The sequence below is a fragment of the Annulohypoxylon truncatum genome (genome assembly GCF_022578515.1).
Source record: "Annulohypoxylon truncatum strain CBS 140777 unplaced genomic scaffold F4807scaffold_7, whole genome shotgun sequence".
Taxonomy (NCBI): Eukaryota; Fungi; Ascomycota; class Sordariomycetes; order Xylariales; family Hypoxylaceae; genus Annulohypoxylon; species Annulohypoxylon truncatum.
This window is the reverse complement of record NW_025953793.1, coordinates 251,162-268,023: the sequence shown is the minus strand read 5'-3', so window position 1 is coordinate 268,023 and position 16,862 is coordinate 251,162. Positions and strand designations below refer to the sequence as shown.

Below are 16,862 nucleotides of genomic sequence, written 5' to 3'. Positions count from 1 at the left end.
AGACGAACGACGAGTAACCCCCAACGCCGGGCGTGTATGGGTATGGGTATGGGCGACAAGCCACAATGACAAAAAACCAAGTCAAAGACAAGAAAAGATCAACGAAGGTTCGAATCGAACATAGAGCAGCAATACCAACATCCCCACTCTATTCGGCGTCACTTCAACTTTACTTAGACTTTGCCTTCGCCTTCAAAGTCGAAGTCGAAGTCCCGATATGCAAAAACTTCTTCAACGAGCCGAACCAGCTCTTGACCTTATCCCAGAATCCCGTCGTCGGCGTCGACCCATCACTCCCACCGCCTCCAGTAGCAGGATCCTTAACCACGCCGCCGTTCCCGGGGTTCGCAGGCGCATTACTCGCGGGCCCGCCCAGCGTAACAGTCAACAGCTTGGGACTACCATCGAACACAGTCCCCGCGGGGTCCGGCTGCGTGGAACCCGAGGGCACGACGTCGTCGTAGGGGAACGCGTAGCCGCGGTTATCGATATTGGTCGCGTGCACGATGCGCGCGTAGTGGTTCGTCGGGCTCGTCGCGTAGTAATTCGACACCACCTCGCCGTCGGGCTGCTGCGCGTCGCTCAGCAGCGTCGAGCGGTTGAACGCGGCGGCGATGCGGGCGCCGAGCGCGCCCATCTCGTCCGCCGTCGCGGACGGGTAGTTGGCGAAGGGCCCCGTCGAGCACGAGAAGATGTCGCCGGCCGACGGCCGCGCGAACGAGCCCACGTTGGCGAAGGTGATGGCGTCGTTCTGCACGCGCCCCGTCACCGTGCCCCACGACGCCTGCGTGTCGACCGTCAGGTCCGTCGACGTGTACTTGGTCCACACCTGGTCGATGTACGAGTCGAAGTAGCCGTTGAACAGCGAGCTGTTCGCCACCCGCGCGCTGTTCGGGCTCAGCGCGCGCAGCACGTGGCCGTCGCTCGCCTTGACGATCAGCTGGTCCCAGCCCGCGCCGTCGCTCGCGTTCTGCTGCGTCAGCTGGTCGACGACGGTCGCGAGGCCGTTGGCCGGCATGCCCTGCACCGTCTGGGTCGCGCCGGACGTGTTGACGAGCTGCAGCGCGACGGGGATCGGCGGCACGAAGTCGACGTAGCTGATGTTGACGAACAGCTGCTCGGTGTTGTACGTGAACTCGGCGAAGCCCCAGTCGATGTTGTAGTTGGGGTCGGCCGTGTTGGTCACGCTGGGCTCGACGATGGCCGGGCCGGGGTTCACGAGGAAGGTTAGCTTGGTGCTGCCGGTGCTGAACCAGATGCGGCCGCCCGCGATCTGCGGGATCGTGACCGTGGTGGTGGCACCAGCCGCACCGAGCGGGATGGCAATGTCCTCGGTCAGGGCCGTCTGCGTCGCCGACGGGTTGGCGGGTCGGTACACGGTCTTACCATCGGACTGGATGAACAAGGGCGTGTTGTTGTTGTTGATGTCGAGACCGTTGATGTACACGTAGGCCTCGGTCGAGCCCGTGTTGTTCACGATGGCTATATCGGTCGTGGGGTTCGTCATCTTGACTGAGTTTTCTGGATATTTGCAATTATCTGTTACGAAGTAATAAGGAGCGAATGGTTCATGAAAAAGTCATGAAGGACTGGAACCGATGCAGAACTTGAGATAGGCAACGTTAAGACTACCTCGAAACGAGTGGAACTCCTCTGATTTTAAGGTAAAATAGACCTAGGGAGGCTTCTAGGGATGCAAAAGTTCCAGGATTGGTGGGAAGAACTTGCGAGCATGTGGTCCACGATTCCTTGTTGGAGGGTGCAACTTGTGACCTTGGAGAAGTAAAGCTTAGAACGTCGAGGAGAGGGAGGAACCAACCGTCTTTATGGTAGGCGATGCTGTATACGTAAGTTCAAAACTGATTGTTCAATCAATAGTCCCTTAGTGTCAGACTTGTGAGCGATGATTGAGATCATTTGATAACTACCGATTTGCCCTAATGCTGTCCGCGGGTACCTGGAGTAGCTTCATGATCTGTGGATACTTGGATGGCATAGACGATTGCTTTTGCTTTGGCCTCTTTGCAGGCAACTTACCAAGATTTCGTAAGGGAGAGACATCATGTGTTGAGGATGTGACAAAATTCATGTGATATGTGACTTGAACCAAGGAGAGCATTCAAAATAGGGTTGTAATAAATAGCACAGCCTCTTTTAAGCCACTGGTACCGAGAGTATGAAAGAACGTACGACAGCGGAGTAATTACGCGGAAGTAGGGTACTAAAAATTGAAAAGATCGTCAAGCTTCATGACGGACTTGACAGGCAGTATACCAGGCTGTCTGGTGGCCAGCTGATGAGGCAAAAGCATGGCAATGAAATTGTCATAGCTGAGAGACAAGACACAGAGGAGAATGCGTGAGAAAGTGTGGAGAAGAGCGTGGAACGTGAAGAATGACGTCTCATCCAAGGAAAAATCCTTGGCGACAAGAGGGTCATCGACCCCGTCCGGCGGTAAAGAAGGCAAAATAGAGGACGGCATAACGAATGAAGGCTTGGAGAGCTGTTTCATTCCGGGGAGCCAATAAATGGTTGTCAAGCAGGATATCTGATGGACACGCGCATATGTGTCTCGGAGGTTACAGCGAAAGGAGAAATGCGGCGATGGCAGACGATGGATCTTCCGGGGTTTGAAGTCGTCGGGCCGTGCCCGGCCGCCCAACGTTAAGATTAAACACCTTCCCATATTTCCCGTATGTACGTAAGAGAAATGCGGAGAGGCCGTCATGAGTTTTCGTCGTACGGATGTGTAAGGCTGCGGCCGATACACAAACAGATACACGAGATTCTTCGGGTATCTAACATGTCTATAGGTCTGTTATGACATGTCCGCAACTACCAAACACCCGGATTAGTGAATATCCATAATTAGGAGCCAACAGATGAAATAAGAATAGCCAATAGGGGATGTTCCATGCATAAAACCAGATAAAGCACATCAACTTGCGGAGATTATTGCCAATTATCACAAGCCATTTCGATGCTCGATTTCATGGACGTATGTAGGTATGTATGTATGTATATATGTATGTAAAAATGGTGTTTAAGATCCGTCGGCGTAACTCGTAGAAGAAGTAGCCGAACGAGATGTGGCGCAACGCCCTGTCTTTCCAATCTCCACGATCCATCCCATTCGATCGATCAAGTCTCCGAACCGTCAACTTGAACCATCATACCTACCTATGTAACCCCTCTTTCCCCAATGACGTCCCCCCTTTACGATGACCACGCGCAGATGAGGGGATGGGGTATTGCCAAGGAGAGATCCCGATCAGGCAGGTGGAGAGCCGTGCCGCGCAATATGACTGGTAAACCTAAATGTTAACTCTATATCCATAGCCTAGGGACTTAGGTAGCTAAACTTAGTAAATTCAAATGTTCCCAGTCTCTCCCTTCCCTCTTTCCTTCCTTACAAACATGACAATGACACTTCTCCGCGCCCGTGACCCGCCCCGAGATTGGTGTGCGGGCTCCGCTCTTGGCGTATTCTCCTTCTCTTCTCAGACCTCTCCAACATAACCATGGGCGAGGCAAGTGTGTCACGGTGCACCAGCCTTACTGGCTCGGCCGAGGGGGGGCATAATTCGCGAAATTGGCGTAAAGGGCCTGAGCGGTGTCACCAGGAAACTGACGCGCTAAAGGATCGACAAGCTTAGGTTCCTCCCGTTTCTGGTTGCGCACATCTGCGTCGCATCACGAGACGCTATTCTGGAAGGGAGGATGTGAGACAACTTTAGTATTTTATTTTACTTTATTTTATTTTTATCTTTTCTATTCTTTAATTTCCTGAATTACGAGATTACTACAGATATGTATCACGACTGAAGTTAGCCATGCTAGTTTTTGGGGTCGTATGAGTCTTCCTTCATTTCTAGTCCCTGTACGGAGACGCCTGATTAGCACTAATTTTCATAGTTTTCAAGGCTTCGTACCATCCCATGTATCGGAAAGTACCTAGTAGGCAGAATGAACATACTAAAATTGTAATATAGACCGTGTTCTGATCCGCCATGAAGCCCCTGGGTATCTAACCTGGCTCTCGACGAAGCAGAAAAAGTAAAAGGTAAATACACGCGAATGTGAATTGATGACTGACTCATTCCCTGTACCTGTCCTCGCGCAACTCTAAAGGATATCATAAACCAGAAGCGACAGGTAAACCCCTATCATAAACCGGATGTTGAAAACACGCTTGCCCCATTCATCTTCACTCATATCACGTCTCGTTTGCGACCCCAACACGAAACCCCTGAATAGCCATATTTCACAGCCTAAACATCCACACACTAATTGCTAGAGCCATAGTAAACAGAGGTGACCACTGCTTCGATCGTCCGGAGTTGTTCTCGTGATACGTTGTCTGGTTGGGCGTCATGTTATCGGCGTTGCTGAAGAAGAACGTGGCGTTGTTTTCCGGGATGGCGCAGACCGCCGTAGCAGCCGTAGGGTCTTTACAGCGCATCTTATAGTCGTCCTGTCTAGATTCTAAAGATGAGTTGAAGTATGCCTTCACGTAGCTAACCGTAGTTGTAGCGTCTGATTTCGGCGGTCCTTGCGACCAGCCTACGTTGCCGTTGCTCCAGTGCGATACTTGGAGGTTGCCGGCGGTAGTCGGCACCCCTGTCCCGTTCATCTCCGTGAGCAGTTCGGCATCCGCGTAGAATAGTACTCGGTCCGGTAGAAAGTCGATTCGATACTCGTGAAAAGCTGCTGTAGGGTCGAATGGCAAGTTGATTTTCCTGAAGTCGCCGGTTTTCGAGGCGTCAAACCCGGCATCCTTTGACTCTTGAGATTGGAGGACGAGATTAACTGGGAAGGTGTTGTTATTTCTATTGAACTCCCACGACAAGAACTCGATATCAATCTCTTGAGTATCGTTCATATACTAATAAAAAAAATGGTTAGTGATTCATTTGTCTTTTCCTCTTCACTCTATAACCTCTACAGGGAAGTTGTTGCTCACCCAGAAGAAAGCACTACATGTCCCTGGAATATCAGTGACCTTGATACCAGCTCTGAAGGTTCCGTGAAAGTAATGGGTATCCGTTGTGGAAACGTCGGCGCCGGTGACCATGCCATCTTGGATCTCGCTCTTGACGACGAGGTTGAGGCCAGCATCGCCTCCTTTTGTCCCAGACCCCTCAAACACTTGTTCATTGGCAATGTTGTTTGATATCGCATTTTGTGGCGAGTATGATTCGCCATAGGGACCCCGTGCCACCTCGCTAGACATGTTGAAGTCTTGCCGTGCCCACCCATATTCACCGTACTTCTGTGATCCGTCCGTGATATCCAAGTGAATGAAGTCGCTCTCTAATATGTCCGTGAAGAGATATCTCTTATTATCAGAGGTCGTTATTATCGAGTATCCGCACTCGCAGTCGGCTAGTGCGAGGTTGGACAGGATGGAAAAGGAGGCTAGGAGACGGAGAGGAGTCATCGTGTGGTAGAGAATTCGCTGATGCATCACAGGGCCGGGAGAGCACACTTCATGAAGCCGTCGTTCGAGCAGGGTACCGGCGCAATGTGACAGAAGCAAGGGATGTCGTATTCGAAGATTTGAGTAAAGGAGTGACCTAAAGAAAGCAAAAGACCGAGGCAGAAACGAGGGTATGTAGTGAGCTGAACCTTTCTAGTTTCAAACGTTCATGTGAGACAGGTACACAAATGAACGGCTGTAATGTACACATGCATCCCAGGAATACCTAGGATGGAAAGCACTTTGATGGAAACTAGTATGAGAATAACCACCACCAATGACGGGAAGGAGAACTACCATTGTCAGAACTTGGTGTCCCTAGACATGCAGGCAGGAACGGTTGGCCCTTAAGAAAATAGTACCCCCCGATATTTAAAGTAGGCGTTTTCTTAATTTGCTTTCGGTCATACGTTTATATAGAGGCTTGCAGGCAAGAACAGGCGCCTCGCCGGGTACCTGCAGCACGCCGATAGGAAAGGAATATCATGGCTTCGTGGCCGATGCACTTGTACCCCTGAAAATTTCGCAAGCAAGGGATGATTCTCGCCTTGGTCGTCACAGGCGTCGGTGAGCCTAGCACCAAACTGCTGAACACATCACGATATTTTTCATAGCGGAGAAGTGATTTATTGAATTCTGACGCGTGTTGTAGTATCTATAACTTGAAATGAACCACTTCCTATCGAACTAATTAATCAATCTGTTGCGAGTCATGTTTTCCGATTTGCCAGGCTCAAGTTTCCATCCTGAGATTCAAGTTTGCTGGCTCTATTACATGACATGACGAGAAGACTTAAAAGGAAACTAGTCGCGGGAAGGAAAGACGAAGAAATCAAGTTAAAAGTAGACGAGCGAGTGCAAGGAAATCGGCGAATATAAGGACGACCGGTATTGTGGAACAAGGTATCTGTCGACGACGAGGAGTTGGAAAAAGTTGAGAAAACGCAACAGCGGCATTAAAATAGGATAAGTGCGCCGTAGCTAATAGAACAGAGAGGAAAAGAAGCTTCAATCATGGACCAGCCAGCCAACTGCATCAGACATTATATCGCGCGTATCACGCAGTTGCCCCCCCTTTCCACTGGTCACCGAGAGAGCCACCCTATTCCAGGCCCCCCATTCCGGTAACGTTAGATGCAGATAGATGTCGGATGCAAACAAGATGAAAAAGTAACGAATTCCCTTAGCAAAAATACCCCCCCGCGCCGGTCCATCCCTGATCGAGAAACTAAAATCAAGCGCGAATGTAGGAGGTATATGCCATTAAGACTCTCCCACCCCGGGCCTCCCTATTACTAGAGGAAGAACAAAGAAAATCGTAAGCCTCGTGAATAATATTTAGTACACACTCTCCTCATCGCCCCCTTGCGAAATCATAGAGGGCGTCGAGACGTTGGACGACGCTTCAACATCGTCCACGTAGCCCACGAGGGCTTGAGAGTGAAGGCGGAAGGCTTCGCCCATTAATCTTGTGATGCTGTCAATTCGAATTAGTTTTATATCCTATACGGGGGATCGGATTATAGACTTACCCCCAGACGACTACCTCGTCGAGCATAGAGCCCCACAGGTGAGCCACTGTAGAGCTCAGTTGTTGGGAGTTCATAGCTCCCTCCGCATCCTTATCAAATAGCATTCTAACCTTGAGATACATGGCCATCTCCTCTTCTGAGGCAGCTTCTTCGTCATGTTCCAGACGATATAGCCAGAGAGTGAGGGTGATCATGAGATCCATACCGCACAGAGGGTGTTCGATGCTCCAGTTAGTTGGAGACGTACGAGCGACCCAGCGTACGCCCTGGCGGACGGCTGTTTCGATGCAATTATAACATTCCTCGATTACCTTGATCATCTCGCTCGAGCGCTTAACCCTGTCGCGTGCATTGGACATAGCAGCGGCGACCTCGTAATGATCATGGTAGCGGAGCGCTTCTTGAACCGTCTTCAGATCAACTTCTAGACGGAGGCGCGCGTTGCGGAACATTGCCTTGGCATTGAAGATCAAGGGGTGGCCCTTGTGGGGTGCGCTGAGCGGGACCGCGTCGGCCTCGGGCTCGCAGAGATCTAGAGATTTCTCCCACGTCTCCAGAGCAAGTCGAAGCTTATATTCGGTCACTACGTCTTGCAAGGCCTCAGGGCTACGCTTGTGGTACCACACTTCTAAGAACAGAGCGTTGATCATGACACGTGTCGCAAAAGCGCTGTACTTTAACATCTCTCCCTGGAACAGCTTTTCGTGGGCGTCCATGAAAGTAATCGCCGGGGATGTCTTCAATTGCTCTTGCCAGGTGGCTTCGTCCGTGACCTTAGAGTTCCAAAGCGCCTCTTGGGATGGAAGCTGGAGGTTTTCGAACTCGTTGAAACTAATAGCGGGCGTGTGGTTGTAGGTCATTGTGAGGAGTCCGAAGAAGATGTAGACGGCGTAGTAAGTGCGGCGGCAGCCCTCATCCTCGATCCACTCATTTCGCGTAGGCTGCGCACCTTCGCGCCCATCTTGCCGAAGCTTTAGCTCGTACCGGTTGCCGGCGACCATATTTGCTAGCAGACTCTTGATCGAGCAAGCCCATTCAAGACCCTTCGGGTCTCCACTCCAGCTAGCGAAGATCATGTTGAGAAGGGAGCTCTGCATGGTCCACAGAGGGCATTTTCGAGAGCTAAAGTTCTCCTTGTTCTGCAAGAACTGGTTTACCAAAACCTTGGATCCGATGTGAAGCAAGTAGGCCTGGTCCTGGTCAAAGGCGTAGAGAGCACCAATCGATAACACGGCAAGCAGCAACGCCGGGGACACCTGAGTGACATTAAAAGAGGCAGGATGTAAGAACGGCAAGTGATGATGGAAGAGCGTGAAATACGTCGATAGATAACGGTTCAAGGACGACAAGTTAGGAACACGGAAACCTTCCGGAATCGCGCGTTCACTATCGTGTGCTCGAATATTGTCTAGGAGTATATTGCGCTCTTCGTCGTTGTGAACACGAGGAACGTTAAAGCCCGCCGAAGTCTGAGGCGGGTTAGTGAATGCGCTTTTCGAGTGAGTTGCAGGTGAAGCGTTCAGGGCCGCTGGGCCGTTGCTGTAAGGGGGTAACGGATCTGCCACGGACTGCGACGCAGGTACGAAATCGTTGTAGCTGAGACCAGGAGAAGGGGGCGATAGGCTGGGTTGGGCCTGAGTGGCACTCACATTGGCAAAGGGATGTTGCGAATCGAACGAAGCCGATGCATTTGATGCGACGGAGTGAGCTTTGGCATCCATTGGTGTCTGCGAAGCAAATGCATCCCAGGGTACACTGGTAGGTAAGGGAACAGCACTAGGAGGATAATTGACAGCAGGGTCTACCATAGGAGGGCCATTGGAAGTATAGGACATCGAAGGGCCAGATTCGTACGGGCTCGCATTGTCACGCATCATCGCCTTATGATGAAGGTCCGCGACTAGCATAGCAGCGTGTTCGACATCGAAGGCTCCTTCGCTGCTAGCTTCGATTTGTTCGCTGAGGGTCGAGGTATCGATGGCGATAGAAGACTTGGAAGGTCCGCCGACGGCTCTCGATTTAGATACGCCATTGGCGCCTGCGCGACGCTTGCCATCGCTGTGAAGAGGAACTCCTCCGTCCTTAGCGTGAACAGTTCGGTCGTGTCGGAGAAGCAAGTCGCGTCGCACAAAAGTACTGCGGCACTTCATGCACTTAAATGGGCGCTCCTTTGTGTCTATCAATTATCAAGTCAGCATTTGGCGAGCTACAGGTAGATCAACATAGGTTGCATCAAATCAGATTGATTGAGGGCGTTGAGGGGTAGCTGATTTGCGACGGGGAACGGAGGACGGGGAACGGGGAACGGGGGAACAGGTGACGGGACACAGAGGAGGGGCTTTTGGAGGGCAGTTGGAAGGGATTGGGGAGGAATTGAATTCGCGCCACATACGCGATCGCTCGTGTCTGCTTCGATGTTCGCTTCTGCTAAAAGCTCTATTGCAAAACTGGCACTTGTACTTCCTTTCCGGTTGCGCGAGAGAGGGTTTTCGGGTGGCCGGAGTCGACGAGGCCGAGGCGGAGGTGGTAGGAAGGACTGCCACGTTCGCGCCAGGCATCTTGACGAATGATTGTCGCGTTGGTCAGGTAAAGGTCTGCGATGATTGTGGGTGATGAGGAAGAGGAAGGTGGATTCCAATTCAGTTGAACTTCTTCGCTTCTGTTGACAACGTCTATGCGGTCGACACTCCGAAAACTTGGGCAGTTAATTGTTGAGTTGACCCTTCTCACAGGCTGATAGTTGAAATCGCCTGGCTCCTCGCTCGCACACGCGCGCTCCCGTGGGATTTAAAGTGTGTCTTCTTGACTAGACTGTAGATAGTTGATCATTTGTATCGATATAGGAATCATAGAATAGACTGTGATATAATATGTTGCGGCCAAGGCCGGGGAATAATCTCGAAGCACGAAAGTGTTCGAGATGATGCAGTCGTCTATAAAAATCGACGACGCAAGCAAGTAATCAACGATGCGCGGGTTGCGACCGTTAAAAACTAAAGAGGGGTTTGAGGGGCGATAGGACGTTTGATGGAGGATGAAAGTGTGAAGTTGGGAATTTCAGAAAAAAAAGGAGGGGGGGAAGGGATGAGGAAAGAGGGACAATGCCGGGTCAAAATGAGGGAGGGAAAATTGAATGCGCTGTGCTTTCGTTGTGCTGTGCTATGCAAAGGTGGCTAGTGGCTAGTGCAGGGAGGGGAACAACAAGTCGGGTAGGTGGGTTGGTTTGGAATTGGGAATTTGGCACTTGGAGTCAGAAACAAAATACATCGGTACGTACCTTTCTACCGCGCACTTGACACGCCGCTACCCTGCTACTGTACCGTAGCTACTACCTAGCAATGCGCTACGCTTAGATATTTGGGTGGATGTATTAGGGTGTCATGTACTATGCTAGAAATTAAAGCGGCTGGTACGACAAAAGATAAGTAAAATGGCTGCTAATGAAGCAGGATCAGCCAGTCGGATTGTCCAGAAACGGGGTGGATAGGATGTGGGTTGGTAAGTAAGGTACATTCAAGCAGGTGAGGCGGTTGTGGCTTCTTTTGATTGAAAGTGGTTAAAAATGGTAAGTTACGAGTTACGCCGCAGGTAAAGTGGCCCGATCAGGTCAAGTGAGGTAAAGCAGGTAAGGTAAAGTGGACGCGGGCCGGCTGCACGGGTTGCCAGAAGGTGGGTGCTTCTCTTGCTGTAATTACCCAGGTCGTTGCTGGGATACAGGCGGTGTTATGCAGGGTTTGCCAGGTACCTTGGCGGTGGGCTGCAAACTCTTTACAGGGCAGCTAGGGCCCCCGGGGATATGACCTTTTAGTGGGGATTAAGACTCTTGAAGTACCTATTTCTTAAGGCATTTCCTCGCTTCGCTTCTTCGCTTCTTGATAGCCCCTCTAGGAACGGTAGATGCGGTGTACGATTTAGATTATTTTATTCACACCGCTAATGCTGATATGCTAATTCTGCATTGAATAGTTATTGTACGTGTTGAGTTTTGTAAGTTGGTAGCATGTTGTGGCGGCTACTATGTACTTGTAGTTGTAATTGTTAACTTCAGGTGGTGCTTTAACATTCATTCAACGGAGGCTGAGAGGGGTAACTAGGTGGTATTTGAAAGTTCAAAGTGTTTCGTAGAACAAAAAAAAATAAAACAGTGGGATGTTGGCGGGGGGAAGCTTGGAAAGTCAGCTCCAAATTCAATTCAGATCATTTCACTCCAGCCACAAAAAGGGGAGGGGAAGGGGGGTTACGGGGGGTAGATTGGGCGGGGCAGGGAAGGAAAGGAGGGATGAAGGAGGGATGGAAGAATGAAAGAACAGAAATGGAACCAGCGATACCCTGCAATGAGCCCATGGAGCCCATAGCCCATGGCAGTCATGGCCGAGGGGTCCGTCCTTACCAAGCAGGAAACCCGAACACGTACTCCATTGACATTTCCACATTCATCTTGGCGTGCCACGTTAAGATTTTGTGACCCGTGACCCGTTCGTGTCGTGTCAAAAAGAAAAGTTACCTTCCATTTGCCTTAGACTTAGCTGTGTCTCTATGTACCTATCTAATACTCCGTTTCTAAGACTCGAATAATTAAAACTCCTTGGATCCATTTAGCAAAAGCAGCAACAATGGAAACCCCCAATACGGCTTAGTGAGGGTATATGATAGGATGCCAACGCGTTCTTTTGGCTACCTATTCCTTCTAGATGGGTAGGTTTATCATCTACATCTACAATAGTGCCATCTAGTCATGTAAGTATTTGCATCGAGCAGTAGTTGAGAGATTGAAACTCTCCTGCTACTCGTTTAAAATAACTACTTGGCTATATGGTCAGATCGGTCCTCTTTTCATCGAATCATAACCATCACGGGTCATAGATAGATAGGAGGTGGGTGATGGAAGTGGGAGGTGGGAAGTGGGAGTTGAATCACTAGTCTTATAGATCTGCCCACTTCATCTCCGTGCTTAGACCATAAGATTAAATGTTCTAATTCTTCAGCCAAGGACAATAATAATAGGTAATAATACATACATACAGGTATGTAAAAGATTTGCATCTAAGACACCTAGGTAGCTTGTGATTTTCACACCTAGCAGACCTAGGTATATTGATTCAAAGAGATGGATCATCTTTGTATGAAGACAGCTTCCCCTCCTGCCCTCCAATCCCACTTCCTCGCCATTAGCCTCCATGGTTGCGCCATATCTCCACCTCATTGGCTTTGCTTAATCCAACGCTCAAGACAAGACCAATGCTTTTGTAATAAGTGTCCTTTCGTACTCTGATATGTACCTAGTTATCCGCGTAGGATTTTTTGCCATTGTCTTCGCACGAGAAAACCCTTTCACGCGCTGCCACACCGTTTCAACTGCCAATGCTGACATATTGAAGTCTCAGTCAGCCAAGACCCAGTCCGGATGCGAGGAGAAGGCATTGTTGTCACGTATATATTCCCTAAAATGAAAAGAGTTGTGCGTAATCTAACGGCGGCTACGAGGAGCAGCGAACCCTCGTCCGAAAATAGCTTCGGAGGACGTAGATAACTGGTCAATCAACTGCAAGCTGACCATCGCCTCGCTTGCATATGCAAGAAACTGGAGAAGTGAGGCTAGTGCTGCCGAAAAAAGGACATCGCAAACCCCCAATTTTAATTTTGAAATGCTATACATATCGACGACATCAGCGTACTGCATATGTACAATGCTGTAATGTACGAGAGGTGAAACGTGGATGAAATTCGCTGGTTAGTATCGAGAATGTGATCTCAATGGCCATCCCTCTGATCACGATGGCTTCATTGCCCGAAATCCTCCACGATTGGGACATATCTGGAGGCTCCAGAATCGGCCATATATCCATGAATCAAGTACCAGGTTTCCTTCCACTATGGTCTGCCGACTGCAAGATGCTACCTCACCGTCTTCTCGAGGGGTGAGGGGTTGACGGGGTTGACAGTTGGGAGCGGGGCAGACAACGAATTTCGACGAGCTCGCTTTAAGACTGGCGATCGTCTAGTCCACATGATATTCATGCATCTGTGTAGCTTTGAGTTACCTACACTATCTCAACAGATAGACCTTGCCAAGTAAGGAAGAAGGCTATATCCTATTGGTAGTTGTCTTACGTCCATCCTTCAAAGCATTGATACACAGCTATGCCTCTTTTTCATGGCATTAATGGTTTATGAGTTGATTCTACCAAGGTATCTAGAAATAAGAAGTACGAACGCATATCTTCTTAGACGCATGGTATGGTCTGATTATTAACCAATTTATCATCGAACATAATAAATGTCAATACTAGTACCTATGAATATAATTACTACCGACCTACTTCGGGATGTTCTCCTCATCGACACAGACCTAAGTGAATAATTAGATTTTCACCGTAAATTACCTTGACGGACACCTAAGCTCCCGTGCGCTATGTAGAGCTCGGAAGTCCGTTCCCACTGCCCCACGTCTCTGGCAGGTTCCCCGATACTGGATACTCTCAAGATCACGGGACGAGGTATCCAAATTTCTGTCCAGCCGAAGTGGAGGAAATTCCTGCTCTTAATATTCTAAATCGGAGCCGAATTACTATCTTGCCCCGTAGTCGACCGCGTGGCAGGACATAAGAGGTTTATAGACTAGAATTGTATAACGTAGGTAGCTACATTTATTAAAGAACAGTTCATCCCTAGCTCCTACGAGTCATTCAACTGACATGTTATAGTAGTCATGCTTACCTAGGAAGGTATCATCAAAATGCCGAGGTCCCCGGGAAACCGTTTAACATGAGGATTGATGCTATACTCGGCCCCTCGATTGGTAGGAACAAATGAATATGCCTTCTTTTCAATCTCAGAAGCAGAGCATTACTAGGTATACAAATGACAAACCGCTAGACTTCAAATAGGCATTCTGATGACTTGTCAAACATCGACCGATGCTAGCATCTTCTAACAGAAACGAGACGGGCACCGGGTAACAAGCCTGACACGCTAGAAACATGGGTGGAGCATTCGACCTATCCACAACACTAAAATCGTCGTTAGAGTTCGAGATGTCCTGACCGTCTTAATGTGTCCCACTTTGCTGTAAGTACTTTGCCGTCCAAGTCTGGAGTACAGCAGATCTTCCGCAGCTTGACGGCCTTGGTTAGCTCCCGTTCTAAAGTTGGCATCGGGTGAATGAGTTCGTCTGACGTCGACGATGTCGACGACCTCGCTTTCAGATCTGCTTATCTGATGAACTGAGGCATAATGGTCATTCTGGGTCCGGATGATGTGCATGTACTAGACGGTGTGGGCTCATTTTTCAACAAAGCTCATACCGCCTCGAGGCCCCCTGGATTCAGACGGTCTACGATGCAGGAATTGGGAATGGTTGAAACCTTGAAAGACGAGGGTTTTGGTGTTCGCGGGAGTCTTCCGGATGAGCTCCACGTGTGCTAACCCAGATCGTCAAGCCAAAGTAGGTCTAGTGTAGGTAATGTCCGCCTAGAGTCGTCAATAGGAGGTAAATAGGATCCACTTGACGCGATTCCCGAGCTGCATATTCCATCATTATGGTGCTTTTAAGGCAAGGCGTAATTGGGCGTAATTGGGAGGCATGAGACAGAGGCCACTCGCTTTGGTTTAAACAGGGGCTTAGGAAACCTTTCTGATTGGCGTCCCAATGATCTGGAAGAACCATTGACATCGACGGGCGTTCTGGCGCAAAAGCCGAGATGACGGCAGTCCGTTCCTCGTCTCGCTGGATCCATGGAACCTATCCCCTGAAGATCAACACTCTTAACATAATAGGCGGCTGGACATACATTTCGTACCACGCATGCTCCATGCCTTATACACGCGACTTAGTAATGTTAGGATTATTTTGTTTCTTAGGACGAGTAATATAATAGCTCAATTATTATTTTGTCGTATCTGGGCGGGCGAAATGTCGATCAGGAACGGACCGTCTCTCTCGCCCGCTAAGCTCGTCCGTGGCTGAATATCGTGGGCTCCGAGGATCCACGTGTAAACCGCCTGATTTACTTCATATTAAAAAAGAAACTCACCTTTCGCCCTTGAATAGTCGGGCTGCCCACGATACCGGAGTGGGCGAACGCATTCGTCCAAGCAAACAAACACACAAAGATATATTCCATGATATGATATGTCATCCAAGCCAAGCCAGTGTGGTCCATTCACGGGCATCATTTGAGATCATGATCAGGTTGGAAATAAACTCGACGATGTCCGGGTTCCCCAGATCATGTCAGATACTCGATCTTCCCTTCTCATGAGAACACAGTCTTCAGCTCGCAATATGGGATGACACGCGGCTAATCCCTTGCGCTATATCTGGAATTGGCCCGTCATGATCTATCACTTGCGTTGATGACTTGCGTTAGGAGAAAGTTCCGCGACTCCCGTCGTGTCCACCCGAACAGTTCCGTGTTGCACAGCTTGTCTGTACCACACAGTCCGAATGCAATTGGCCGTATACAAGTACGCACGAGTACAATTGGCGCGGTGTGTGTGGTTATTGCTGCATGGTCTGCCGGATCACCCCTCTTTAAGTCGGAGGAATGCAGAAACAATCCACGTGGTATCGCGGGAAGCCAATTGGGGGCAGAAAAGCTGAAATTCTCAAGCTTCGCGCACCCCGATCTTGTTTGTCGAATAGTCGCAGGATCGGGCAGATGACAAGCAGTCTCACAACTATTTTTGGTCAACGTGGTAGAAATAAGAGTAGAAGGATTTTGAGGGGGTTGATGATTACTACCGTTCCCAGCCATTGGCGTGGGGGTTCGTTGATGCTCAACACAGCCCAGCCCTTTTTATCCAGGAGACGCACTAAACTCACGACGAACTTGGAACAAGCCTGGGTTATACCGCCGGCTGGTTTCATGGCTCGACGACGTTGTAATGTGCTAACGATGTGGTAACGGTAGTTTGGAAATCCCCCTGAGATAAGCGTATAGGTTATCGATCGTAAGTCAGATTAACGAAAGGGATGCATCTATGCCTACCTATCTATACTACTGATCACTCGCATAAAGGTAGGTTGTCTAGAATTTGGAGTTGTTTGGATGCAGCCTATGTCATTTAGACGTTTCTCGCACCAAAATGCCTAAGCTTGCTACGCTTCAACCCCTTTTCTCACTTGCAACGGATAGAACCCAGAGAGATCAACCACCTCTCCCTTACGTCTAGTTTCCCTCAGGATAATGGAAACATCATTAGGCTATTATTCCATCTGAAATCCCTCTGTTTATGCTTTGCTCTAGTGTATGAACATTCCCCTCTGGATGATCAAGTCAATCAATTGGATCAGCCCCGTCGGGATTCTAGTTCCCAGGGGCTACAGGGATGCCAATTATCTGGGCAGCTGGGGTGTAAACTCCAGCATAGGATGGACAATCTAATGGGCAAGTTTTAATCGAACGATCTCTAATTTCCAAATACCATAATACTCGATGATAGCAGGACAATGTATTCTGTAATCCAGGGGTGCGTTCAACGGTTGCAAGCATTAACATTAAAGCAGCGGCTTTATCATCTTCGACCCACAACAGAGCACTATCTCCCGCTTGTTCATTGGATGGCGTCCCGTTCGCAAAAGCTTCTAGGTCTTCTATGCGTCTTCTAAATATTCCGAGAGCTGGTTGAAACTTTCGGCGCGCAAAGAGGGCTCCATGCTTAGAACAATGGTTGCAAACGAACATAAGCCCACGTGTATTTGACACGCGATGAGAAACATCGAACTTGTATCAGGTATACGGGTTAGATACCACAGATACTACAGATGCTACGCAATTTATGTAACCCGTCTATCTTCCTATCGCTTCACCGAGCCTCAATGCATCTAGCGCGAACACTCCTATGGATGT

At 49.3% G+C, this 16,862-nt stretch overlaps 3 protein-coding genes across 3 annotated transcripts; all 3 read right to left on the bottom strand.

Annotated features, from left to right (window-relative positions):
- Positions 1-169: 169 nt before the first annotated feature.
- F4807DRAFT_457723 (glycoside hydrolase family 64 protein) lies at positions 170-1,507 on the bottom strand (the record flags this gene model as incomplete). Its single annotated transcript, XM_048001082.1, has 1 exon — positions 170-1,507. One exon carries the CDS (start codon positions 1,505-1,507, stop codon positions 170-172), a length of 1,338 nt encoding a protein of 445 aa, XP_047856744.1.
- A 2,757-nt stretch (positions 1,508-4,264) lies between these two features.
- On the bottom strand, positions 4,265-5,440 carry F4807DRAFT_457722 (glycoside hydrolase family 16 protein; the record flags this gene model as incomplete). The annotated part of the gene is made up of 2 exons (XM_048001081.1): positions 4,265-4,885; positions 4,964-5,440. The coding sequence occupies 2 exons, from the start codon at positions 5,438-5,440 to the stop codon at positions 4,265-4,267; spliced, it is 1,098 nt and encodes a 365-aa protein (XP_047856743.1).
- A 643-nt stretch (positions 5,441-6,083) lies between these two features.
- On the bottom strand, positions 6,084-10,195 carry F4807DRAFT_415213 (fungal-specific transcription factor domain-containing protein). The gene is made up of 3 exons (XM_047997021.1): positions 9,404-10,195; positions 7,012-9,187; positions 6,084-6,956 (listed from the first exon to the last, which is right to left on the bottom strand). The coding sequence occupies exons 1-3, from the start codon at positions 9,567-9,569 to the stop codon at positions 6,818-6,820; spliced, it is 2,481 nt and encodes an 826-aa protein (XP_047856742.1). The 5' UTR covers positions 9,570-10,195; the 3' UTR covers positions 6,084-6,817.
- Between the last annotated feature and the right edge of the window lie 6,667 nt (positions 10,196-16,862).

Excerpts from the sequence above, each read along its gene's own strand:
- F4807DRAFT_415213 (XM_047997021.1), bottom strand. The coding sequence starts at position 9,569 with ATGCCTGGCGCGAACGTGGCAGTCCTTCCTACCACCTCCGCCTCGGCC. Across the intron at positions 9,188-9,403 it reads AAGCAGACACGAGCGATCGC|ACACAAAGGAGCGCCCATTT; the intron begins GTATGTGGCGCG and ends GATAATTGATAG. Across the intron at positions 6,957-7,011 it reads GACGAGGTAGTCGTCTGGGG|CATCACAAGATTAATGGGCG; the intron begins GTAAGTCTATAA and ends TCGAATTGACAG.